A 27,463-nucleotide genomic window follows, 5' to 3' on the forward strand; every position below is an offset into this window, starting at 1 on the left:
CCTCAAGTGATCTGCTTGCCTCAGCTTCCCAAAGTGCTAGGATTACAGCCATGAGCTACCACGCCCGGCCATACACCATTTTATATAAAGACCTTGAACATCTGAAGATTTTGCTATCTGTAGGGGTTCTGGAATCAATCCCCTGGAAATACCAAGGTACTATTGTGCAGAAATAGCTTGATTGGTTACAGCTGTGAGTCTGCCTTATTTGGCTATGGTCTGATCAGTTGGTAGCCTGTGATAGCAGAAGCTCAGCTGTTTAGGATTGGCTGAGACTCCGTTGTTTATTATACTCTTAAATTAGTTTTCAGTTTGTTATGTACTAAGTTAAGTTGCAGTTTCTTAAGTAGAAACTCAAATTATGGAGATAACCTCAGGCCAATGGTCTCCTGCTTATTTAACAAAGTAGATTGTGCATGTATATATACACACATATATATGTATGTATATATTTCATCTCCCCAGTTGACTAGATTATATTTTTGAGAGCTGCATGGATGTAAGTAAAAGAATAATTTTGTGGAGTATTAGACATTTTCTTTCCTAAGCATGTAATTGTTTAAATGCAGGTATATTTCAGTTGCATTTTTTTTTAATTCAGCTCATTTGCCAGGCTAAAATTAAGCATGGAATTGAAAGAAAAGAGGTAAACTTCAGTACAGTCTATATTCATGACAGCCCTTATCTGGAAAAATGTTATGTCTCTGAATAAAAAGATTGTTTTTCCTAGTATATTCCTGATTTGGAAATTCAATGTTTAATTGATTGGGATAGTGTTATGAAAATACAGCATCAGGGGCTGGGCAGGGCTGGGCCACACCTGTGATCCCAGCACTCTGGGAGGCTGAGGTACGAGGATTACTTGAGCCCAATTCAAGACCAGCCTGGGCAACAAAGTGAGACCCCATCTCTAAAAAAAAAAAAAAAAGCCAGGCATGGTGGTGCATGGTCGTGCATGTGGTAGCTACAGGGAGGCTAGGGTGGGAGGATTTCTTGAGCCCAGGAGGTCAAGGCTGCAGTAAGCCGTGATTGTGCCACTGCACTCCTGCCTGGGCAACAGAGCAAGTCCGTGTCTCAAAAATAAAAATAAAAATACAGCATCAGAGTAGAATTGAAATTCTCAAATTAGAATTAAAATTCTTATGCTAATATTGGTTAAGTTTGGAAGTAATTAAGAAACCACTCTATGAGAGGTGAATCACAAACACTAAACACGAAAACTCATACAATATTAACATGATAGAAATGTACACTTCTCATATCTAGCTAAGCCAGATTCAAAATAGTCTTGGTATTTGAATTTACAAAATAAAAAGTATATAACTGGAGAAGAATATATAGATAATCAGAACTCCAAAATAGCCCCTGCAATAGATCAAAACTGAGTCAAATAAAGTACCCTGCCCCCCTCCGCCAAAACTAGCAGGAGATGGAGTGGTGGTTATTAAGATCATGGTTTATTAGGTTTCTGAATTTTGAAAGACAATATATTATGTATCTTGGGTGTGTCAACTGCATCTCAAATGTGACATGTCCAAATTGAAAATTATCTTTTTTCCAACCAGGAACCATCAGCTTTCCATTCATCATAACCTGTTAGAATGCAAGTGATCTTAATGAAACAGTCCTATTTGTTTGCCTTTGATTTTTAAATTCTTCAGATGTTTGCCTAAATGGCTTGCTCATAGTCTTTGTCCACCGCCTACAGAGCTCATCACGTTGGTCTGCCAGCGCATTTCCAGCTTTATCTTCACTGCTGTCCACACGCATTTGGTGCTTTAGATATTCAACACCTGAAGTTCCTTGAAATGCCACCTATCAGTTGATACTCTTTGTGCTTAATCTTACTTCCTCTTGCCTCTTTCTTGATGATCCTTGATTCATTGATCATTTCCAACTTTTTAAAGTGCTGAAATCATTTTTATCTTAAAAACAGCAATATCTTCAAACTACCACTGTCTCCTTTTCAGTCAAGCTCCTTGAAAGAATATTACTTATTTCCTGTTCACCCTTCAACCCACTAGTCTAGTTTCTGCCCCACTACTGATCTTTTAAAAGCCAGTAATTAACAAAAAGCACAAATAAAATCCTAATTTTCAAATCAAATGGACTAGTCTAAGTGTGTGCCTTAATTAACATCTCAAACAGCATTTGAAACTGTTTACTACTATTTACTTAAAAATGAACACAACTACTTATTTTTCTGTGCCTTGTAGAAGACATTTAAAATATGAGTTAAAAGATAAAGCTAAGTGCAGCAGTAGGTGCCTTGTAGTCCCAGCTACTTGGGAGGCTGGGATTATAGGTGTGAGCCACCATGTCTGGCCTTCTTTCTTTCAAGATCACATGAGATTGGACGCATTCAGGGTGGTATGGCGGTAAACAGGCCTTGTTCCTTAATGGTAGATCCCAAGAGGAGAAAGGGCTAAAGATATAAAGCTACAAGCTTGGCATGGTGGCTCACGCCCATAATCCCAGCACTTTGGGTGGCCAAGGCAGGAGGATCACTTGAGCCCAGGAGTTCAGAGACTGGCCTGGGCAACATAGGAAGACCCTGTCTCTACAAAAATAAAAAATAAAAAATTAGCCGAGTGGAGTGGTGCGTGCCTGTAGTCGCAGCTACCTGGGAGTCTGAGGTGGGAGGATCGCTTGAGTCAGGGAGGTTGAGGCTGCAGTGAGCCATGATCATGCCACTGCACTCAAAGCCTGGGCAACAACGCAAGACCATCTCAAAAAACAACCAAAAAGCTACATTCCTGATATAGCTTGCTTAGCTGCTTATCAGAAAGGCAATTTACACTTCTAAAGCATCATATGAGGCTCCCAAACTTATCATTCTCTTGCTAACACTGAATTTTTTTAAAAAGCAAAAAAAACTTTTGTTATCCCACCACTTTGAGAGGCTGAGGCGGGAGGATCACTTGAGCCCACGAATTTGAGACCAGCCTGGGCAATATGGCGGAACCCTGTCTCTACAAAAAATACAAAAATTAGCCTGGCATGCCTGTAGTCCCAGCTACTCAGGAGGCTGAGGTGGGAGGATCACCTGAGCCCGAGAGGTTGAGGCTGCAGTGATGATTGTGCCACTGCACTCCAGCCTGGGTGACTGAGACCCTGCTTCAACAAAACAAAACAAACAAAACATTAATCTCTCCTCACCTTGGCCTCCTACTTCTACTTCTGAATGTGCCGGTTCAGTCTCTGTCTCAGGCTTTTCTTTTTCTGACTATTCCACAGCATTTTGTCCTCAGCCTCCTGAATGTCCCCCCAGGCATCTCAAACTCAATGTGTCCCAAATTAAACTGATCTTCACTCCTACACTTGCTCCTGTTTTTGGTTAATGACATCATCAACCACCCAGGCACCCTAGTGAGAAAACTGAGTCTTTTAAGATGATTCCCATCTCTCATTTCCCACATCCAAAGACTCACCAAGGGTTTCAATTCCACCTCTTAAATCCCTCAAACACGTCCACTCCTCTGTCTCCACTGCCACTGCCCTATTCAAGCTTTTATTATTGCAATCGACTCATTAGTCCCCTTGTCTTGTCACAATGCTCCATTCCATCCTACATCCTGCTACCAGTCATCTAAAATGCAAACCTGATCCTGTTAATCTCTGGATTCTACTTTCCTGTCCAACTTCATCCCCTGCCCTTCCAATCCATTTCCTTCTCTCTCTAGCCATACAGAACAGAATTCCCCACTGCCTTTGAACTTTTTCTGCCAAGAGTGTGCCTTTTTATGAATTCCTACTAATCCTTAGAGAGCAAAGGAGCCCATCCAAGCACTCCAAATTACACTTTATACTCAGCTTTATTATAACACTTAACATTGCAATTTTGCAATTTTTATTTAACAATCTCCCTTATTAGATTGAGATGCTCAAGGATGGATACTATGTCATTTTTTATTCCCAGCACCAGCAAAGTTTTGGGAACATAGTAGGCCCTCAATGTGTGGAACGAATGTTATTTCTGATAGCAATTTATTTATTTGAGATAGGGTCTCGCTCTATTGCCCAGGTTGGAGTACAGTGGTACAATCACAGCTCACTGCAGTCTCTAACTCCTGGGCTCAAGTGATCCTCCTGCCTCAGCCTCCTGAGTAGCTAGGACTATAGGCGCGTGTCACCATGCCCAGCTAGTTAAAAAAAAATTTTTTTTTAAAGATGGGGTTTCGTCATGTTGCCCAGGTTGGTCTTGAACTCGTGGGCTCAAAGCAATCCGTCTGCCTCAGCCTCCCAAAGTGCTGGGATTACAGGTGTGAGCGACCGTGTCCAGCCTCTGACAACAATTTAAAAATTCCTTTCCATCTTCTGACACCATGTAATCATTCACCAAGTTCTAGTCTCAACCCACCTAATGTCTCTATTACCAAATCCTTCTCAATTCCCTATTTCTAAGGTCAACAAAACTATCATAATTGCATCCTGACAGGTTTAGGGCACTTCTCCATACTTGGCCATCTTCATTACTGCCGGTTATCTTTCTAAAACACACCTGGTTATGTTACCTAACTACTTAAAAAACAACTTTGATCATTACTCATTGTGAGTTGTAGGTGGTTATTTCCCAAGAACATGGAAATACATTGTGTTAAACTAAATAAATGAATGCATAATAAAGAAGACATAATACCCACCAAATCCAAGGCTTAAACATTTTGAAGATTGCATTTATAGTAACAACTTTGGGAACCCAGCACCAGCTCAACTGTTTTTTTTTGTTTGTTTTTGAGGAGTCTCACTCTGTCACCAGGCTGGAATGCAGTGGCGCAATCTCGGCTCACAGCAACCTCTGCCTCCCGGGTTCAAGCGATTCTCCTGCCTCAGCCTCCCAAATAGCTGGGACTACAGGTGCGTGCCACCACGTCCAGCTAATTTTTAATATTTTTAGTAGAGACTGGGTTTCACTGTGTTAGCCAGGGTGGTCTCAATTGCCTGACTTTGTGATCTACCAGCCTCAGCCTCCCAAAGTGCTGGGATTACAGGTGTGAGCCACCATGACTGGTCCACCAGCTCAACTCTTTAGCCCTATCTCCTACTATTCTTCTACCTATACTCAGTACCCACCCTGGTCACTATTCCTTAATGTAGTGCCATATCTGGACTGCCCTGTCACCAAGCAAATTCTTACTCATCCTTGGGCCAGCATCAGATGTTACCTGGTTTCACCGAAACATGGTATAATGGGGGCTTTAAACCCTTTCCATAAATCTCATTAGTCCTCCCTAAGCAACCCAAATCAAAATTTAAAAAAATATTTCGTATGGAGTTTTGCAATCTCATGTAAACTATGTACAAAAAGCATCTTTAAAAAGATTTGTATTTTTATTATCTGCAACATACTAAGTAAAAGCAAAGTACTCGCTATACAAGTGCATCTTCAAGATAAGTCCCTTGGCCTAACTTTCAACTAGATTGCAGCTAATAAAACTCCTCCACAGAAATTCTGAAGCAGTCACAGACTATTACTTGCCCTAAGAAGTTTTCTCTAACCTCTTCCTGACAAGCTGTCCTTCTGGGCTCCCATACAAACAATAGTGTAGTGTGTTATTTTCTCCTTTGGTTTCTTCTACAATGGTAGCACATCCAGGTTAAGGATTCTACATTAGTTTCCTCATGTGTAAAATAAAGAAGACATATCTCATAGAATTAAATGTGTTAATGCGTACTTAAAGCACTTAGCATAGCATCTAGCATGTTGTAAGTGCTAAATCAATGTCAGCAATTCTTTTTCAATTTTTGTTTGTTGAATGATGAAGCACTAGTACAAAGAGTCCCATAGCAAACAGACTGGTAGATGTGTGGTTCACAAAAGAGCATGCTATGAAAACACAATATGTCCTGAAATTCTCTGGGTGGTTATTACGTAAGCAAAATGCCTTCCTAGTTAGTTATCTACTTGCAGATGTGATGTGAAACTGAGTAGATTTTAATGTTTAGCAGTTTAAGAAGATTTTAAGACCTCAAACCTGGGAAAAGAAATTTTCAATTATAAATTTGTGAACTTCTGAGGAAGTTTTTTGAAAATAACACTTAACATAGTTTCATATTTGAAGAAAAAGAAAACAGTGTCTTGGGAATTTGTGCTGTCTTTGACTCTATCATATAATACTTCTTTATACTGCAAACTACCTGTAAATGTATTTGATCTCAGGTTTGTGAGAAAAATAAAGTGTGTTGTGTGGTAGAAATAATACCGAAGTGGTATTATTGTGGGCTACAGATATTGAATCCTAGCCCACAAATTAGCTGTGGGATCTTGGGCAAGCTCTTAATTCCTCTGGGCATCAGAGCCCTTCTTTGGAATTTGAAGAGAGAAAACGAAATAATCTCTAAATTCCCATCCAGCTCTAAGTTACAAAGTTTTTGTAATACTATATTTTGAACTTTTTCTTACATTATACCCCCATGTCCCCTTACTAGAAACTAAACTATTTATTTATTTATTTATTTTTAGAGCAGGAATCAAATCTTATTTTCTTTACACCCAAGTGCCTAAATCCAGAGCCTGTTTCTTGACTTTGAATGAATGAGTTAGTAACCGTTTCTTGAACGAGTGCCCCTCTTCACAGAGCTAGTTTAAAAAAAGGCATAGCAAATTTATGGTATAATAGGTTAGCAGCTAACCCTAACATAACTATGTTATTAGAACAAATAATTGTGCATTAATATGACTTGGTATTCAATATAGTTATAGATCATATTATTTTTTGAAGGCTTTACTAATTTAGGAAAGGGATTCTAAACTATTTCCTTACTTCAGACATATTTCAGAGAATTATGAGTCACAAAGCTTTGAGAGAGGCTTATTTATGAAATCCCATAATCCCACTGGCAATATCAAAAGTACCCAAGTACTCGCTACCAGGTAGCATTTTGTAGCAAAGGTTTTTATCTTTGACTTACTACCAAAATTACAGACTGAAAGACAATCTGATCCAGGAAATAAGGAACTGGTGTCTAATGACACACCAAGAAAGCAAACGTGAGTGTGTGTGCACATACATACACATACACACAATTTAAACTCCGTAACTCAATTGCCTCATATACTCATTTTCAAGTTTATATTTAGTGCTGGCTTATTGCAGGTGCAGTTCCAACATATCCCTAACATGGAATGGAAAATGGAGAATGAGTGACTACCTGTAAAGGAAGTCTATGCTTTTGAACAAGGGCAGATTCCCTTCTGTGGATATATCCCCAAAAGAGAGAGACAGGAAATTCCATTTCTCTTGTTTTAGTAATGATGTGGTTGAAATTTGAGATGTACTTGCTTCAGAATTTCCTGGGCCTGAATTGTTGGGAAAGCTAAGATTTTCCCCAACACTCAGCTATCAGCCTCAATCACCTAAATGTGAGTTTGAATGTTAGTCACAGAAAACTCTACATGAATGGACACAAGCACAGTAAGTTTTTATTGTTAAATTACTATGTTACCCTATGCAGAGCAAAAAGTAAAGGGACTGATCTACTTGTGCATTCACATTTTAAATTCTTGAATAATGAATAAGTGAACAAATCATCAGCTAGGAAAGGAAAACTGAAGCTAGGGTTTCCTTATAAGTCTTCTAATTTCTCTAATAATTAGAGAAAACATGCTCAAAAACTTTAGAAAAACATTTTTCTATATGTGATATATTAATAAATAAACTATGTTTACCTCATTAAATTGGAAAGACTCAATATTAAAGAAAGTTTATATCCGGCTAATGCAATTATCATTTGGATATAATATAGGCATCAAAAAATAAAGGAGTGGCATAAATTTTTCCAAAATGTTAACACTTAATGCTGAGTTTCCAGTTCCAGAATTGTCCACTCGCCTTGAGGCGAACAATCTTCAGAGGAAAAACTAGCCATGGTGATGCTCGCTGAGGAATCAAGTGGAGATGTTAGTTCACTCCATCTGTTCAAAGTGTCAATATGTGCTATACCCTGAGGTTTTGAGCTATCTCGTGCTAAAAGTAGTGTCTGATTGATTAGATACTGTGCTAAACTTAAGTCTTCAGGAACGGAATTTGTAACATCTAAGTTTGAATCCTGTTCAGAGAGCAGTTGCTTTAGTAGTGTCCAATCTTGTTTTGCAAAATGTTGGTCATCTTCAAAATCCATATCTGTAACATGTGTTTCTGATTCCACTTTCTGCTCAAATGCTTCTATTACATCCATCTCATATATTGGAGACAGGGTTTTTGAAGGCCGATGGTCATACATGCGGGTTTGTGCCAGTGTGTCACAATCATCTATGTCTCCTGAAATAATTCATAATACTACACAATGTAAAAATTGCACGTTGGTACCCTCAGAGTTTTGTAGAATATTAACACAATATAACAGCGATAGTCCAAAAAAAAAAAAAAAAAACACAGAATGGGAAAAATAACATCTATACAAAATTGACAAGATTTTTGAGGCATTTTTCTGTGTTTAAAATTCAAGGGTAATGTTTAGAAGCAAAATCAACATAGGCAACTAACAATAATTCTCCATACTTTAATTTGAAAACTTGTGATACAGAAAACATAAATTGTTTAAACATAAACATAGAATGTGCACATATATCTAATTCACTACAATAGAAAAAGAGAAAAAAAAGACATAGTGTTTTGATGATGACTTTTAGGGTAAGTCCGTTGCAAAAGGCGGGGATAAATACATTTCACCTAAAGGCTTATTTGTATATTGCACATGCAAAGGAAGATGCAAGCAAGGACAAACAAACAAAAAAGTACAACTTTAAAGACCTCCTTATTCTTCCGATTTTGCTGAACAGGAAACTACTGATCAGTATTTTTCTTAGTTATAATACACAATAGCTACTCAGTTAGCCACTATTGCATATTTTAAATGTGGGTCATTAGTCTGAATTACTATAATAAGGAAGACAAAAAACACAAAACAATTAGACAGAAAATCATCTAAACAATATGAAATAAGCCTGGGCTTTTTTCATATATTATCATTGCTTCTAAATATAATCTCTTAGGAAATTTATCTTTTTATTTGAAAACTTTAGAATAGACAGATCCTGAAAATTTTAATCTCTGTAAAATGTATATAAATTGTAATAATCAATCTAGTTGTTAAAATAGTTCAGTGCTTTTAGTTACATATTACTAGAGTTATTGCACAGGCCTCTTATATACTATCAAGTCTATAAATCATATCCAATGTATAATAAAATTTCTAATAGTCAAGAATTCTTGTGTTAAATTATACATAAATAACTAAATAGCAGCAAAGTAAGTTTTTCTTTTTATTCTTTCATGTAAAATCTCTTAGTAGGTTAGCTCTATATAACAATCAAAATTTTTACTAGATATTACTTCTTCATTAGGATTTTAAGTGAACAATAAAGAATGAGTAACTAATTTTCATATTAAGACATTTTTCATTTAAAATTTTAATCTGTTGCTTAAGTAATTATTCTATCTGACTAAAATATAACATTCAGGGCTTCATACAACTTTAAAATTTTATAAACTTATTTTCTTATGCATTTAGCATTTCTATTTCTGTACATTACCTGCAGATAAAGCAATATTAGCTTTTTCAGTAGTTGTAGAATGGCTCTCTTTCACTGGACCTTCCTGAGGCAGAACTTGACTCCGAAAGGAGTCTAGAGATTTTGTAGAGCTGTTCTTTGGTATGTCAGAATTGGGTTCTCTTTGATGAAGATCCAAGTGACATGGTCTTTCTTGAGATTTTACATCACTATCCAAGAATTTGCTGCGTTGCTGAATGTCATTATCCACATTGCTTCCATTGTTTACTTTTTTATCTTCTGGAAGAAGCTGTCTGCTTCTACTGGATAGGACGTCTATTGTGTTCTTTTTTTCTGTGGCTGAAACACTCTGTTTATTTTTTCTTGAAGAGTCAATGCTACTAAGATCCAAGAGAGTGCTTTCATTTTTACATACACTATTGCCTTTATTTTGTTTACATTCTAAAATATTATCTTCACTTTCTCGTGAGAATCTGGAATAGCAGGTCCTTCCATGATGTTCATGAGAAATGCCATCAAAAACATCAGAAGGTGAAAAAGAATCTACAGAAGGCTGAAAGGGAGTATGGACTTCTCCTTCATCTGATCCCAGCTCTTCACATTCATCGACTGAAAGTAAAACTGATCTTTTAAACTTTTTATTTGCAGAAAATTCACGACATTCATTTTCAGTTGCATCTTCAAAAGCTAAATTAATTATTCCCTGAAACTGCTGAGGAGCTGGGTTAGATATAGAGAAATTTTCTGCAACATTTTCAGCTTCAGATCTTTCATCTTCTGTTTCATCTGCTGAAGAAGATACCTGATCTATTTCCTGAGCAAACTGGACACTGCCTCGTGGAATATTTTCTCTTTCCCTAGAGTGAACTATTGCAGATCGAGACCAAATTTCTGGCCTTTTCCTAGGGATTTCATCATCACTTGTTGAATTAACTTGGAAAAGATCATTACTACTTTGCTTTTTCATTTTTACTTCAATTCTTAAATTACTATCATAAATTTTTAATTCTTCAGGAGTACTGGTATCACTGCTACTTCTTCCAAGAAAATCATGGCACAGCATAGTGCCACATTTAGAGATACCTCTGTCATTTGACCCATCATCATCCTGAGACCCTCCGGCATCATAGTCTTCAGATCTGGGCTTTATGTCATCGGAGGAGGTGGTAGCACTGCCAGTGTCAGACTCAGGACTCTCTCGCTGATGCAGAACACCAGTACTCAAATTCCAGTGACCCACAAATGGAGTTTCTGGAGTTTCATGGCTCTCTGGAGATTCTGATGTTTCCATATTTTTAGGAGAATTTTTTTCTGATAGCTGTCCCGAAAAACACTTGGAAGATACACCTGAGTCTGCTGTAGCATGTTTGTCTTCATCCATAGCAGATTCATCTGACAACTTACTAGGAACTGTCAGTCCTTCCACAGGAACTTTCGATGTTTTGTCTTCTTGAGCAGAATTTAAGGTACCATTTGTCCTTTCAGGATTACACAGTGAAACATCTTCCATACATTTAATACCTGATTGTTTGTTTGTATCTTTTCTCCCTACTTGGTTCTCCCTATCTGATATCAAATGGATTTGCCCTGCACTTGTTGAGTCTAAATCACAAACTGGATTAGAGTTCAAGGAGTTTTCATTTGGATTTGAAACCATGTATTTTAGGGCTGTGGTGCTATAAAATTTTGAATTTACATTATCACTCCCAACAGAATGACAACATATGTTAGCTGCATCGCAATCATCTGTTTCTTTGTGATTGGGAAATTTTGTTTCACTTTTATCTAAACAAATCTGTTTTGATTCCAGTTCGTGTTTTAATGATTTATCCAGCTTTGAAATATTTTGGCATTCTAACGCCAACTTCTCTTTTTCTTGATTGTTTAATGGCTTTTGTGGGTCAGGCCTGCAGGATGACTGGAGTGCTTCTGCATCACTTATTTCAGATGCAAGATTAATGAGAGGTTTGTGAGGCTTCTGTTCAGAAACACTGTCCTTGTTGTTATTATCACGCACATCATGAAACATACTTTTTTGGACAGTAGATGTTTCATGTTTTAAAGGTCTTTGGGAGGAAGGCTGAGTTTTTGATATAACCTGTCCAGGAAGCATTTTCTGTTTTGAATCTTTATTATTCAAAGTTTCACCTTTCTTTGACTGATTTAGATTTTTAGGCATTGCCACTATTTTTGCATTAACCTTAGGCAAAGCTGTGTGTACTTGCTTGACCATTTTTCTCTTAGGTGCTTGTTTCTCTGTAGTTGTATTGTGGTCCAACTTTGCCACATTTTCATCAGACTGCCTTGAAGAGACTGAAGATTTTACTGAGTTTGGTGACTCTCCTTGGGATCCTAAGAAAAGTAAGAGGGTATATTCAGTAATGTAATATCACCTCCAATTTGTGAGTAAAATTTAGTAATTTGTTTTAAAATTACTTCAGAAAACATAAAATCAAGAACACAATGGAAGGGTAACATATCTATGATCAAATGGACAAGCACAGATTAGGAATCAGTTACATGATAAAATAAAAAAATTTTTTCAATTAAAAATATAGAGGGACTACTCCAGGGTCCCAGTAAAAATTACTGAAATAGGATCTCTCTTCCTCAAGTAAAGAGACTTGATTTTTATGCCAAAACTGGATTTGCAAAAATATATGAGGGTGAAAAAATCGGATTTTCTTTTATCAAAGGAGCAAGAAAGGTCTTCCCTTTGAAGTTTTTGGAGAAAAAAAAATAGTGTGCTCTACATAGCTGAAAAGGAGAATCAAGCTAAACATAAAATAAATAGAACTGTTAAAATTGTTGCAGTTGTTTTCTTCAAACATGAATAAAACCAATTTACTTGTCATAACCAGATTATTATTACTGTAGCTCATTAGGATTAACAACTTAGATCTCCAGTGGAAACTAAAACTGCTGACTGGAAAGAAGGGGATTAATCTGGGGAATCCATTTGTTTATACTGGTGAAAGTCTTAGAGATGATATTTTGGACATTCAAATCTGTCAAACAGAATTATCAAATATTTTAAAATGTTTAACATTTAGCTATTACTAGGATATGAAAATGTTTTCTCTACCTTATTTTTAATTGATTTTCAGTAATAATTCATAATCTAAATCAAAATTGTTTTTAGCATTTTACGAACTGCTTTTACATATGTGAATGCTTGATACATAAAAGCAATTTTGAAAATCGGTTATTATTTTAGCAAATTATGCAATCTGATCAGTACTCTTTTCGTTTTCAGAACACTGAAAAACAATGGACTCACACAGATTCTGGAAGGGAAATTCTTCCTCCTTATGTATTATAGTTGTTTAGACTGCACTATTATTATCATTATCAATTTTTTTTTTTTTGAGATAGAGTCTCGCTCTGTCGCCCAGCCTGGAGTATAGAGGCAAGATCTCGGCTGACTGCAACCTCCGCCTCCCAGGTTCAAGCAATTCTCCTGTCTCAGCCTCCCAAGTAGCTGGGACAACAAGCACACACCACCACACCTGGCTAATTTTTGTGTTTTTAGTAGAGTGGGGTTTCACCATATTGCTCAGGCTGGTCTTGAACTCCTGACCTCAGGTGATCCACCTGCCTTGGCCTCCCAAAGTGCTTGGATTACAGGCGTGAGCCACCGCGCCTAGCCTGCACTATTACTTTTTATAGAGCTCTTTAGTGCCAGTTTTACAAATGAAATTCCTATAATTATCAATGGAACTTTCAAGAAACATGGGCATAATATTTAAAAGGACCAGAAATGCAGATAAATTAGTGACTCCCTTAATTATTTCTCTCACAAAAGACAATGAAAACCAAACAGAGGCCAGGTGTGTTGACTCATGCCTGTAATCCCAGCACTTTGGGAGGCAGAGGAAGGAGGATTGCAGTGTGATCACACCACTGTACTCCAGCCTGGGTGACAGAGCAAGACCCTGTCTCAACAATAACAACAACAAAACAACAAAAACCAAACCTATATCCCAAAACACCTGTCTGAAAAGTAAAAGTTTACAATCTCATCTCTATGGTGTGAAACAAACATAAAATGAGTAAAACCGTATTTTGCTTATTTGCTACTGAAGTCGCAAATCAGAGTTTGGCTTATCCAGTTTACACAAGGAAATAATTTCAAGATATCCAGTACTATTTCAGCTTTACCTTGAGTTTTAGTAAGATTAGATGGGGTACTCTTTGTCCTCTGCTGAGCTGCAGTACATCCATTGCTAGTTCCTCTTTTCTTCAAAATTGCCTGTGGTACTGGCTCACTACATCCTTTGCCACTGACTTTCTTTAGTACACTAAAAAAAATTATTTGCATTCAGTATTACACTGAGATTCCAAAACATGAACTTTTTAAAAGACCGATACCTGAAACAGTTTTTTTCAAGAAATAAAAAATACATCTCTCCTGAAAATAGAAAAATCATATGCTCGTAAGTCTTTTTAAGTTTATAAAACTGTAGATCAAGTATAATAAAGCAAGGTATAATCATATGCCATAGTACACATTAATATATTCTTTTAAATATTGTGCCTCAATCGTTTTGCATATACTAATTTCTTTTAATAAATAAAAAACTGTGTTAAAATATTACGTAAATACATTAACAAAAAATAAAAGATATTTTAAAAATATTTAGCTAGCAGTTAGTATATAATTAACTTTGAGAGAAAGCTAACAGATAGGTTAAAACACTGAATGAAGACCTACCTGTTATTTACATTAGTGTCTTGTTCATGAATACTTTTTTTATTGGAAGTTCCATTGGTAACTCTTGAAACAAGTCGAGATTTTATGGCTATAAATTAAGAAAAAGTGAGTCATAAGAGAGAATACATTAAATATGTAACAAACGTGTAAGTTTACTGGTTAGACACTATAAACAAAATGAAATATTAAAGTGGGAAGGACTACCATTTTCTCTGTTTGCATAAGTACATATACATAAGTATTCTGTTGGCATCTGAAACTAAATAAAAGCCCAAATACAGGTTTAGGTTTTTGTTTTTTGAAGGAACTTTAACTGTCAGGAGATATTAAAAATTACAGTGCTAAAACCCACCTACAGTGGAATTTTTGACACTATCTACACTGTTTTTCATCATCTGTCCTGGAGAATCACAAAAGGATAGTTTATGTCCAGAAGGCTTTTCTTCTCCTGTTGATCCATTTTCTTTCGGTTCATCCAGACATTCAGTGGAAACTGAGAATTCCATACTTGAATCTGTGGATCTGCTGGAGGGTCCTGCGATGCTGAGGCATGGCGAATCCTTCCCTGTAGCTTTCTTCAAAGGCTTTGCTTTGGCTTGCACATTTAAGTTTCCTGTGAGTACCTTGGGTCTGGCACCTGTAATTTGCCCTTCCTGATTTCTCACTCCTTTTCCATTTAGTAAATTCTTCTGTCCAGTTGCTGCTGCTGCTGCTGTTGCTGATCTTTCTACAACTTGTCTAGGTGACATGTTTTCCAACCGTGCCTTATCACCATTTTCTGTTTTGGATTTTGTTACAGTTTTGGGCTTTCCAGAAACATTTTTTCCCCCAGTTTTTAGTTCTTTTGTAATCTTAGATGCTATTTTTGTACCATCTTTTTCCTTTCCATCATCTTGCTTCAGAGTTTTATTTATACTATTTCTATTGGTACTTGACGAATGTCCAGATGCTCCTAATCCATCAGATTTCATCTTTTTATTAGTAGAGAGATAACTCCAACACTCTTTCTTGTTATTTCCCCTCCAAGATTTGATTTTTATATCACCAGAGTCAGAAACTTGTTTCCTTTGCTATAAAGAAGAAAAAAAATACTTTGTAATTTGACTGAAATCTTTAACATATAATATTTTATGTTTCCAAAAGCCAGTCTTTCAAAGAAGAAAAAAAATAGAAAAGTTCATATTATGATTTAAGGTCAAAGCTTGAACTGTCTTTGATCTTTTGGATCAAAACTTTGTCTTAGATTACCGTAATCAAATCTGAAATACAGCATAAGTGTTTATTTTAAAGGCATGCTATTCTACCTATTAAAGTAAATAAATAAACAAAAGGAAGGCTTTTTTAATGTATGAAGTTTTGGTAGAGATTAATGTCTATAAAGATTCAGGATGCCCTGAGGAATGATAATATCCATGAGTTTTTAGAAGGCTTACTCCCATGTTTTATACTACATCTTTTGTATACATCATCCCACTTAATCCTCACAACAGTCCCATGAACTAGCTCCTGTGGCTGTTTCTATTTCTTAGACAAGAAATTGAGGATTAAAGTAGGTATGTGATTTACCCCAGGTCTCAGGCTGATGAGGGATGGAATCAGGACTTGAGCTCATGATTTAACCTCACACCGAAGTCATCTATATAGCATAATTTGAGGGACATTATAAAGATTTTCAATAAAAATTTTCTCTTCAACCTTATTCCAAGTGCCAGAAATTTTATCATTAAAGACTTAATCCTCTGTGGGAAGAATCCTTTACTTCTTGGAGTCCTTATTTAAAAAAAAATTTTTTTTAAAAGCTCCTAGGAAGCACAGCACATCAATACACTACATCTGCAAAGCTTGGTTTTTGGACAAATAAGATACTAGTATAGCACTGGCTGGCTATAGGAAGCAAAGGAAAAGGGATCCTAAAAATAGTTGAAATAGGCTAAAAAGGGACAAATAAAATGGCACTGAAGATAAACGTACCTACTTCATCATTTTCCTTAGAACCAACCTTGATATGAAAGGGAACAAAGAAAATTTTTAAGTTGGTAGAAATTCTAGGATAATATTTTAAGATCATATTGTCATTCTTTTTTTTCTTTCTTTTTTCTTTTTTTTTTTTGAGACAGAGTCTTGCTCTGTCACCCAGGCTGGAGTGCAGTGGCCCAATCTCGGCTCACTGCAACCTCTGCCTCCCGGGTTCAAGCAATCTCCTGCCTCAGCCTCCTGAGTAGCTGGGACTATAGGCACATGCCACCACACTTGGCTAATTTTTTTGTATTTTAGTAGAGATAGGGTTTCACCGTGTTGCCCAGGCTGATCTTGAACTCCTGAGCTCAGGCAATCCACCCGCCTAGGCCTCCCAAAGTGCTAGGATCACAGGCATGTGCCACCATGCCCAGCTAATTTTTGTATTTTTAGTAGAGACGGGGTTTCACCATGTTGGCCAGGATGGTCTTGATCTCTTGACCTCGTGATCCACCCACCTCAGCCTCCTAAAGTGCTGGGATTACAGATGTGAGCCACCGTGCCCGTCCTATTGTCATTCTTTATGTAAGTATGCAAATGGTTTTTTTTTTCCTTTGGAAGCTGTATGAGATTGTAGAGGTCTGAGGCAGAGCCTGTGCTCTCTTCATCTTTTGTATCCCTCGGCACCATGTCACATATTGGATACTCAAAAAACAAACAAACAAAAAACGTAATCAATGTTGTTAACGCTAGGCATATATTGCATATTTTGATATGCAGTTTAAGGTCTATTTCTAAATATGAAAAGCTTCCAATTACATTAAAAGTTGTCAAAGATAAAATAACATATATGAATGTGGGTGCACACAAAAAAATACACAATAAATAACTTGGTTAAATTTAGAAAAAAGGAAAGCATGGTGATAAAACAACCCCTAGATTCTTGTCCTAGTTTTGCTTCTAACCAGCCTGGGACATTTCAGAAATTATTAACAGCTTTGGGTCTCAGCTTATGCCTGTCCGCAGCGTAGAGACTGGTCCTATTCACAGCAGTCTTCTAGGATTCTAACATTTAAAACGTTCAGATAGGCTTGGTCCTCATTTTTTGCTTTCTTGCTCAAATCTTAGCTCAAAAAAAAAATATTTCTCTATTTTTAATACCTAAAACCAGGCTGACTTCTGCTTTTAGAACTCCTTCTCACCCTTAACACTGAATCTACTTAATTTATTCTATCCTTGAATTTATGCATCTTGAAGTATTACGCTATGGGTGAAATCTATATAGTATATGGTATAGCTGTATGCCTTGAAAAATTTCACAATAGGCCAGGTGCGGATTGCTTGAGCCCAGGAGTTTGAGACCAGCCTAGGCAACATGGGAAAACCCCGCCTCTACAAAAAAAAATACAAACATTAGCCAGGCATGGTAGCTTGGGCCTATGCCTGCTATTCAGGAAGCAGAGGTGGAAGGATCCCTTGAGCCCAGAAGGTCAAGGCTGCAGTGAGTTGTGATTGTGTCACTCCACTCCAGCCTGGGTGACAGAGTGAGACCCTGTCTCAAAAAATAGGAAAAATTAAACATAATCATAAGAGGACAGAAGAGTATAATGAATCCTCACGTACCTAATAGCCAGCTCTAAAAATTATTAATTCATTATTAATTCCAATTTTATTTCATACACACCTACCCCCATTTTATTTTGAAGCAAATCCCAGATATCATATATTTTATCCTTAAGTATTTTGGTACTAAGCATTCTTCTTAAATCGCTCTATGAAGGAAAAATGAAGCAGGCAACAACAACAACCACTACAACAAAACAAACAAACAAAAAACCTCTTTCCCTGTCTTATCTGATTAACTTTCTCCCACCTCCTAGATAGCTCATCCCTGTTTGGAAAACACATTTATTTGCTCCACATTTATTGAGCACTTACTACATACCAGATAATTGCACATAAATTATTTCACCTAATTTTCACAATAATCCTGCTAGGTTTTATTACTCCATTTTATAAATAAGCAAACTAAGACTCACAGATGACACATAATAAATGTAAAGCCAAAATTTGAACTCTTTTGATTTTGTGTCCAGCATCCATTTCAGCACATCACTGTCTTTCTGGGGGAAACTTCCTTCCTTCCCATTGTTCTTAACAGAAAAAAGACTTAGACAACCACAAAGTCAGGAGGATGAGGAAAAATAATGAAACTTTGTTCTGTTCTGCAGTAAGGCAAGGAAGGCGGAAAAGCCTGGTGAGTAGCAGGGGATAGGAAGGCAAGTAGGCTAATTCCTGGGGGCCTTTAAAAAACACGGGGATAACAGGGAACATAGAAAAAAATGTCCTAGTGCACCATTTCCTAGAGTATGTTCTGTGGAATCGTATAATATGCTTTAAAAGGGTTGACGGGACCCTAGTCGTATTCCATAGCTATAACATTGGGGAAAATTTTGGATGCAACAATTCAAAAGTATTCTTTAGCATTTCTCAGCACTTTCAAGGTATAATATGCATCGTCGGTCTATAAAGAGTTCCTATGGGGCTGGGCGCGGTGGCTCACGCCTGCAATCCCAGCACTTTGGGAGGCCGAGGCGGGCAGATCACCTGAGGTCGGGAGTTCGAGACCAGCCTGAACAACATGGAGAAACCCCATCTCTACTAAAAATACAAAATTAGGCAGGCGCGGTGGCACATTCCTGTAATCCCAGCTATTCGGGAGGCTGAGGGAGGAGAACTGCTTGAACCTGGGAGGCGGAGGTTGTGGTGAGCCGAGATCGTGCCATTGCACTCCAGCCTGGGCAACAAGAGCAAAACTCCGTCTCAAAAAAAAAAAAAAAGAGGAGCTATGGTGTGTAACTACTCTCCAACTTATAGTTGATGCTAGATGGAGTTCGTATCTTGTGAAACCCACTTTGGAAACAATCCTAAGAGGTTAATTGGCAAAAACTCCAGTCTCCCAGTTTCTCACTCAAGACATTTGGAGCTTGACCTCTTCCTCAAGCCATGACAACTCTCAGTTGTGGCTTGGAGCTGCATTAGTTCCTACCAACTAGCTGATGAGGAAGAAAAAAGGATTTCCTATTCCACTCTGCTAGGGCAATACGTTCATTGCATTCCAAACTGGAACTCTCAATGTATGTCTATCATTGTACCACACAGAGGTTAGAATAATTTTGTTCTTTGAATATATTATTGGTTAAGTGAACATCTGTACGTCAGCTAGGAACCCTAACCATAATTAATAACATTTTTGGGAAGACAAATTTATTTCAGGTTATAAGAAAAACACCAAATAACTTTGTGGGTGGTCAAAAACAAACAACACACAAAACATGAAATCTACCATCTTAACCATTTAATACACTTAAGTACTCTTTAATACACTTCAGTAACAGTGTAGTAATGTTAGCTGCATGCACTTCGTTGCACAACAGATAACTTTTCATCTTGCAAAATGGAAACTCTGTACTCATTGGACAACTCCCCCTTTCTCCCTCCCTCTAGTTTTCAGCAACCACAATACTACCTTCTAAGAATTCAACTACTTTAGATACCTCATAAAAGTATACCAAGTAACTTTTAAAGTAAAACAGAGTTGTACTCTTAGTACTAATTGCTTTTTTCAAAAACACCAAAAATACATTATGTGAATTAAAATCTTTTTTTTTTTTTTTGAGATGGAGTTTCGCTCTTGTCACCCAGGCTGGAGTGCAATGGTGCAATCTCATCACACTGCAACCTCTGCCTCCCGGGTTCAAGCAATTCTCCTCCCTCAGCCTCCCGAGTAGCTGGGATTACAGGTGTGCACCACCATGCCTGGCTAATTTTTGTGTATTTAGTAAAGATGGGGTTTCACCATGTTGGCCTGGCTGCCCTCGAACTCCTGACCTCAGGTGATCCATCCACCTCGGCCTCCCAAAGTGCTGGGATTACAGGCGTGAGCCACCATGCCCAGCCTAAAATCTTCTTTTTTAAGAAGTAGGCTAATTAGAAAAATAGACATTGAATTAGGTCTAGAGTTCTAAACAACTTCTAATAGACTGAAATAGCTCTAATACGTTAGCTGCCAGAAAGGTTTTCAAGGAAATGAAAAAGGTAGATACTTCCAGTGCCAACTGGATATAAAAAATTCACTTTAAAACATTTATTAAATGTTCACTTGATTTAGAAAAAGAAAAATTTTCCATTAAGAAATAGCTTCAATTAATGAATAGATTTTTAAAACTTTTTCTGAAATATAAAATAATAAGCTTTAAATAATTTATCTTTTTCATTTGTACCTATAAAATTTAGAAAGTTTACCTGCGAGCTACTGAATATAGGCTTTTTGCCAAGTCTCCGATCATCACCTTTGTCAAATGCAGCTGTAGAAAGAAACAGCAATTTGTTTTTATAGGGAACATTATTATTACCTTAGAAGTAAAGGAAAAATAGTATGTCAGTAGAAAAGAGGTTATATTTTGATGGAAATAACTTAATAAACCTGAAACCAATCTAGTATACAAAACAACTCCCTATTATATTTTAGAATTTTTTTAAAAGAACCTCATTTTCTATCTTATTCTCTGGCCCCTAGGTTTTATGTTATTAAAATTAATAAATAAGAACTGTACAGTCTCACAGAGAAGATTCATACATTTAGAAAAACATGAGAATTTTCTCAAACTGTGACATTTTAGATAATTGGTTTCATTTAGTTTTCCAAATTACAAAAAATTACAGATTATAGCAAATGTAACATTCTACAAGCTATTAAATATGAGAAAATGTTTATACTAAATGTAAAAATACTCCTGAAATTAAAAATATTTTCTGGTTTTGCAGATATATAATGAGGAAGGAGGAAAGAGAAAATAAAAAAATAAGGTTCTACTGAAAATAAAACAAGAAACAATCTTCAAAATATTCTTTTTATAATAAATAAAAACTCATTTATAAGTTAGGTTTATATGGGAATTTATTGCAGAACTCATGTCTATGCTCTTCAAATAAGAATTTGAATGTCAGGAAAATATGTAGGCTGGAATAATTATATGAGAGCTACAAATATAGTTTAGCAAATGTATTTCTTTTGAAGGTTACTGGGCTTTAAGATATATTTTGAAGAAATATATACAATCTCCGAAAATTATTTGACTTTTATTAAATCAGCTAATAAAAAATACATTAAATTATCTGTAACTACCATGCATCTTCCATGATCTCTATTCTATAGGATATGTGCTATAAGACAAAGCAGGATCCTGAAAATGGCACTATAGGACTGATTTGCAGTAAGCAAATGACTCTGCACAATAATACACAGGAAGAAATTAAACTAAAAAATTTCTCCCAAAGGTCAGTAACTCAACTATGACATACGAAATGTAATAACAGACAACCCAGAACCATTCCTTTATCTGGGTTTCCCAATGAAGTAATTATGCATAAGTCAGAACTCATTATAATTCAACTTATTTAAGATTAAAACATTATTATTACACTGATACAATGTAACAGAACGAAAAGTCCTTTTTGACAATTCAAAAAGGATTGTTGGATTAGCTGGATAGTTGGATTACCAATAACATTTTATTTAAATATGGGTATTTACATGTATTTTTAATTAGCACTTTGAAGAATTAAAGAACACAGAAGCTCAACTTAACTATGAAATCCTCTAAAATAGAGAAAACCAAAGTTTGCTACTAATTGGAAGAGAGCTGAAGACACCTACTGAAGGAATGCTGATCTTATCTTGTTACTTTACATTACATAAATTTTGTAAAAATAAACCATCATTTAAAAATCAGCACAGAAATAGTCACAAGGAAAAAAATGTCCAATTCCTAAGAGCTTCTTCTCATAATTTTTGTTTAAAATAATGGAATTTCTTTGAAAAGTGCTCTTCATATCACATCTAGCTGCACTATCATGTAATGCTTATAATGTAAAAGCAGACCCTATTCTGATGATACCACTAAAGAATTTAAATATTTATGCATTCTCAAAATATATTTTAACAGACATGGCTTCCATGTTTACAGTACTAAAATGTTTGCTTCATAAAATTTAGTCTCTTAAAATGTTTTAAAAAGTACACACACTGAATATGCCAATATTTTATCTAAGGCACCTGCTCTAACCCAAAAATAGTCATGAAGCCATTTTCAGTTCCACACCCTCAAATTTTTATTTTGATATTTTTTTAAAACACATGTTCTGAGCAATATACATCTTTTGTTTAATGCTAATGTTTCAGATGATACCTATTAAATGTCACAGACCACTGTGCAGCTCCTGAGGGACAGTCCGCAATAGCACACTCCACATCACTGAACCAATCAGTTGTGAAATAAAGCCGTCTATTCCAGGCAAAACCACAAGAAAGGGTGTCTTATGAAAAAGATGGAAAAGCTTTAAGACAAAACATATTTAAAAAGGAGGAAAAAGTATGTTCGATACTCTGTTCTATGTGGGTTACATTTTCTTACACTTTTAATCTCTTCACAAGAATGCTTGTAAGCAAATTTGCCTAGAACATTGTTGCTAATGTATAGTAAGATTAGAAACATATATATATATAAAGGAAATGAGTTTCATTTTCTAAGAACAGCTAAAAAGCATGATTTATTAAAACTGCCTAAACATATGAGCACCAGTTTCAGTTAGCATCCCATTATCCAACAGAAGCACACAAATGTTAACCTTTTCACTTATCAGAATGCCCTCAAAATATCTGCTGTCACAATGATCATTACATAAGAATTGAAATATCTCAAGGCTAACGTACCTGCTTGGATTTTCTGTTGATCATCTGTGCTCATCAGCTTCCAGCTTTCTGTGTGACGAACAGCATAGAAAGACTGAACCAGGAAGATCCACAGCTTATCACGCAGAGCCTGGATCTTGCACGTAAAACCCTGTGTTCAAGCAACAAATCAGCAGCTGGTGAGAGCCACATTGTCATAGCAACCAGTCATTATTCCTTTCAGAATCTACTTACTCCTAAGCTAGATCAATGATGTCATCATTTAGATTTTTAAGATCGTTGGGTACATGTTATTTATGAAGACTTATTAATAACAAAATTTTATAAATGAACACAAAGCTAAAAAATCTCATCTTTTCAACCAAATGTTATTTCAAAACACCAATGCCCTTGATATGAACACCTTCCACAGCCTTTTCATATCAACTATGACATTACAAGGTCAAATGCTCTATGGAATAGTAATAAATATGATATATTTTAAAAACCATTCTTGTCGAACAAATACAGAATGCCAATAATTTGTAATTACCTAATTAATGGCCACTGATTAATTGTATTTAAAAATAAATATTTTAATTTTGCTTCCCAGCCTAATTTTAAAATATGATTTTTTGAAGAGAAAAATTAAGATTATAAAAATAAAAGACACTGATGATTAAAAACTCTAAAATATACATTTTATATCTAGAAAATGTACTGTAGGACCAGGGAGAAATACCAGAGTTATGCTGTGCCAAATAATGTTGCTAAATATCACACTAAATTTAAAATCACCCAGCCAAACTGCCAATTTCTAAACTTTTATAAAAAGTCCATTTGGAGACAAATGGAATTTTTAAAATTTAGTATTATAAAAAATTCCAAACATATACAAAAGTAGAGACCTTAATCCACCCCTAGGTATCCACTGCCTAGCTTCAATGACCCTGCAACATTTAAAATGCACATACATCTAGAAATCTTAGTTCAAATATTGCATTATTTTAATAAATTTCATTACATTCAGTACCATTTCCTTTGTACTGTCAGAGTTCAGCAGTGTGTCCAGAGCCATAAGAAGAGAGCAGCTATTTTCAGTGGTGATATTTTCTTCAATTGCTTTTAAAATTGTGTCCAACAGATCGGCCGTGCTGCTCATTGCTTGTGACTATAAAACACAGAAATTAATATTTAAGAGGAATACATATAAAATGCACAAGAAATGTGAAAGTCTGGTGTAACAGATCATTATAACTAGCTGTATGAAGTCAACCAGAAATCGTATTTATTTTTTCCCTTTCTTTTGTTAAAAAATTCGCATATATGCATATGCACGCAGTTTTTGTTTTTATTTTTATTTATTTATTTTTATTATACTTTAAGTTCTAGGGTGCATGTGCACAACGTGCAGGTTTGTTACATATGTATACATGTGCCATGTTGGACACACAGTTTTTAAAAGCCAACACAGCCCTAAATACAGAACCTAGAAATAAACAATAGGAGTTATTCAGTGAATAATTTTAGAGAAAGTAGCTTCCCAATAAGACAGAGAATTCTGCATGGATCATAATTGTATTACTGGCCAAAGCAGTATCTTTATGACTTTGGTTTCTAAAATGTGGCTTGCTGAGGGAGGGCTAGAGTTGGCCAGAATTACACTGTGCCTTGCCAGGGCACTCAAACCTGTCCCTCTCGCCTTTCTCATCTTGTGAGCCAAATATCCTGTCCATCACTGCCTTAAATCCTATGTAAACATGCCATCTGCTATGGAGTTTATTTAAATCACATTAATTTAATCAAAAGCAACCTGCATTTAAAAGCTCTTACATAATTGAAATCAGAACACAAAGATGGAACTAAATATAGGATATAATTTAGGCATAGTACCTGTAAAAGAAGAGCAAAATTTTCACTCTGAATAATCTTGGAGAAGTTGTCTACAATAAATGCAATACATTTTTCTTGAAGCTGAGACGCCATGGTCAGTGCTGCTTCCGTCCACTTCACTCTGGGTAAACTGATGATTAGCCTGTCACTTTCCATCAGAAGAAAAGCAGCATTCTTATCATTCTTAGATTTAAAAAAAAATTGGAAAAAGTTAGATGCTATTATGGTTAATAAAATAACTCTCTAAGCAAATCAAATACTTTTGTTGTTATGGGATGTTTCCTGCAAAAACAAAATTCCAGGTAGCTAATGTCTTTGTTACTAGTTTTACATATAATGTTTATTCATTAATTCGGAATTATTCAAAAGGGTAAAGTTTGAGCTAGGAAGAAACCACCTTTAAAAGGTAGCTAAAACAGGTGGGGTACGGTGGCTCATTCCTATAATCCCAGTACTTTGGGAGGCTGAGGTGGGTGGATCACTTGAGGTTAGGAGTTCAAGCTCAGCCTGGCCAACATGGTGAAAACCCACCTCTACTAAAAATACAAAAATTAGTCAGGCATGGTGGTGCATGCCTGTAATCCCAGCTACTCGGGAGGCTGAGGGAGGAGAGTTGCTTGAACCCAGGAGGCGGAGGTTGCAGTGAGCTGAGATCGCACCACTGCACTCCGGCCTGGGTGACAGAGCAAGACTCCATCTCAAAAAAAAAAAAAAAGAAAGAAAAGAAAAGTAGCTAAAATAAACCTGATAGCAAAGTGATAATAACTAGAAAGAAAAATTTGAGTTCCCTAAGATTATCACTACTAAATTAATTTTTGTGCTTATAGATATCATTCATAACTGCATGGCTACACCAGCATAGCACTAATTCTTTTCTGACTACAAAATACGTTTCTTTATGCAAATTTGGAAAGACTAAAAATTACTTATAATCCCCAGGGATTTTCCTCCTCTTCTCTAATTAGGTTAAGACTCTACTGTTTATATTTTTTTCATTTCATGATTCATTACTATGGAAAAAAACATTCACAAATATTGATCTCTATGGAAAATGGAATGACAATGCGCAAATACCATGTACTCCACGGAAAAGGAAAAAAGGCAACTTATATATTACTGTCTCTTATTCATGTTTGATTTCTAGTTCTTAAAACAATGCTTAGTAAATAACTATTTATTAATTAGTTACTTGATAGACTGGTAAATTGAAAAACATGGCCACAAATTCCATCCACCAAGAGGTGGAATCTATCTCCTCAGTCTTGAATCTAGACTACTAGCCTTCTCACTTGCCTTAACCAACAGTGGTGATGTGCAAGTTCTAGAGCCTAGGCCTCAAGAAGCCTTGCAGCTTCAGTCTACCTTCTGAGAATCCTGGGACCACCAGACCAAAAGAGGCCTGATAGGGAAGACCACTTGGTGCAGGAGGACCAGCCCCCCAGCTCAGCCCCCAGCTGAATGCAGCCGCCACAGGCAAGACCAGCAGAAGAATCACCCAGTGAACTCACAGAATTGTGGAGTTGTTTTAAGCTGCCAAGTTTGGGTGTGGTTTGTTACACAGCAATAGATCATTGATAAATCTGGAAATGACTGAAATACCTAACATGGACAGCATGATGTGGACTCTGCACAGCCTCTGTTTTTTTTTTTTTTTAGGTCCAGAAGCACTACATCTTCCCTGATACCATATATCTACATCAGATTTCTTTTATACACACTATAAGAAAATCTGTTGCTTTTTGTTAGAGCATTTAATTCATTTGTAATTAATCAAACATGAACATTACTATTTAATGTCTGTCTCCCTCACTGGGCTGTATGTTCAATGAGTGTAAAACTACCTCTGTTTTAGCTCACCAATGTATCCTCAGGGCCTAGTATAAAACTGGGTCATAGTAGACACTAAAATTTATTTGCTGATCTTTTAATATGATTGGTGACAGAGTCTATCAGTCAATCTCTAAGATAACAAGTTTAATCTTCCAACTTCAAAACTAAAAATTTTAACCATTTACTAATAATTCTTTTTTTTTCCTTTGACACAAGTCTTGCTCTGTCACCCAGGCTGGAATGTAGTGGCTTGAACATGGCTCACTGCAGCCTCAAACTCCTGAGATCAAGTGATTCTCCTGCTTCAGCCTTTCAAGTAGCTGAAACCGCAGGTGCATGCCACCACACCCAGCTAATTTTTTTTAAAAAAAGTATTGGCCAGGTGAGGTGGCTCACACTTGTAATCCCAGCACTTTGGGAGGCTGAGGTGGGCAGATCACAAGGTCAGGAGATTGAGACCATCCTGGTCAACACGGTGAAACTACAAAAATATAAAAAATTAGCTGGGCGTGGTGGCGGGCACCTGTAGTCCCAGCTACTTGGGAAGCTGAGGTAGAAGGATGGCGTGAACCCGGGAGGCAGAGCTTGCAGTGAGCCAAGATCGCACCACTGTACTCCAGCCTGGGCGACAGAGCAAGACCCCACCATCTGAAACAGGGTCTTGCTCTGTCGCCCAGGCAGGAGTGCAGTGGTGCGATCTCGGCTCGCCGTAACGGGGTCTCCCTCTGTCGCCCAGGCTGGGGTGCAGTGGTGCAATCTCGGCTCACTGTAACCTCCACCTCCCCAGTTCAAGCAATTTTTGTGCCTCAGTCATGCAAATAGC

General features: G+C 36.5%; 2 protein-coding genes across 10 annotated transcripts in view; both read right to left on the reverse strand.

Moving 5' to 3' along the window:
- C1H1orf146 (chromosome 1 C1orf146 homolog) overlaps positions 1 to 3,505 on the reverse strand; it is a 57,895-nt gene extending 54,390 nt beyond the window's left edge. The window contains exon 1 of the mRNA XM_054667784.2: positions 3,432 to 3,505. The gene's annotated coding sequence lies outside the window, so the exon portion shown is untranslated. The remainder of the gene's footprint in view (positions 1 to 3,431) is intronic.
- Positions 3,506 to 7,401: 3,896 nt separating this feature from the next.
- The window catches only part of BTBD8 (BTB domain containing 8), a 103,463-nt gene continuing 83,401 nt past the window's right edge, over positions 7,402 to 27,463 (reverse strand). For 6 of the 9 annotated variants that reach the window (XM_016922386.3, XM_054667737.2, XM_063816785.1 and 3 more), the window contains 9 exons: positions 24,811 to 24,993; positions 23,951 to 24,088; positions 22,960 to 23,089; positions 20,490 to 20,551; positions 14,581 to 15,298; positions 14,229 to 14,316; positions 13,676 to 13,815; positions 9,536 to 11,866; positions 7,402 to 8,261 (listed from right to left, as the gene is read on the reverse strand). In XM_016922386.3, the coding sequence (XP_016777875.2) occupies positions 7,795 to 8,261; positions 9,536 to 11,866; positions 13,676 to 13,815; positions 14,229 to 14,316; positions 14,581 to 15,298; positions 20,490 to 20,551; positions 22,960 to 23,089; positions 23,951 to 24,088; positions 24,811 to 24,993 (4,257 nt within the window). In that variant the 3' untranslated portion in view covers positions 7,402 to 7,794. Of the gene's footprint in view, positions 8,262 to 9,535; positions 11,867 to 13,675; positions 13,816 to 14,228; positions 14,317 to 14,580; positions 15,299 to 20,489; positions 20,552 to 22,959; positions 23,090 to 23,941; positions 24,089 to 24,810; positions 24,994 to 27,463 lie in introns of all 9 variants that reach the window. The other 3 variants (XM_016922387.3, XM_009425322.4, XM_054667739.2) reach the window with 1 other exon arrangement.

The sequence above is a fragment of the Pan troglodytes genome, chromosome 1 (genome assembly GCF_028858775.2).
Source record: "Pan troglodytes isolate AG18354 chromosome 1, NHGRI_mPanTro3-v2.0_pri, whole genome shotgun sequence".
NCBI classification, from domain to species: domain Eukaryota; kingdom Metazoa; phylum Chordata; class Mammalia; order Primates; family Hominidae; genus Pan; species Pan troglodytes.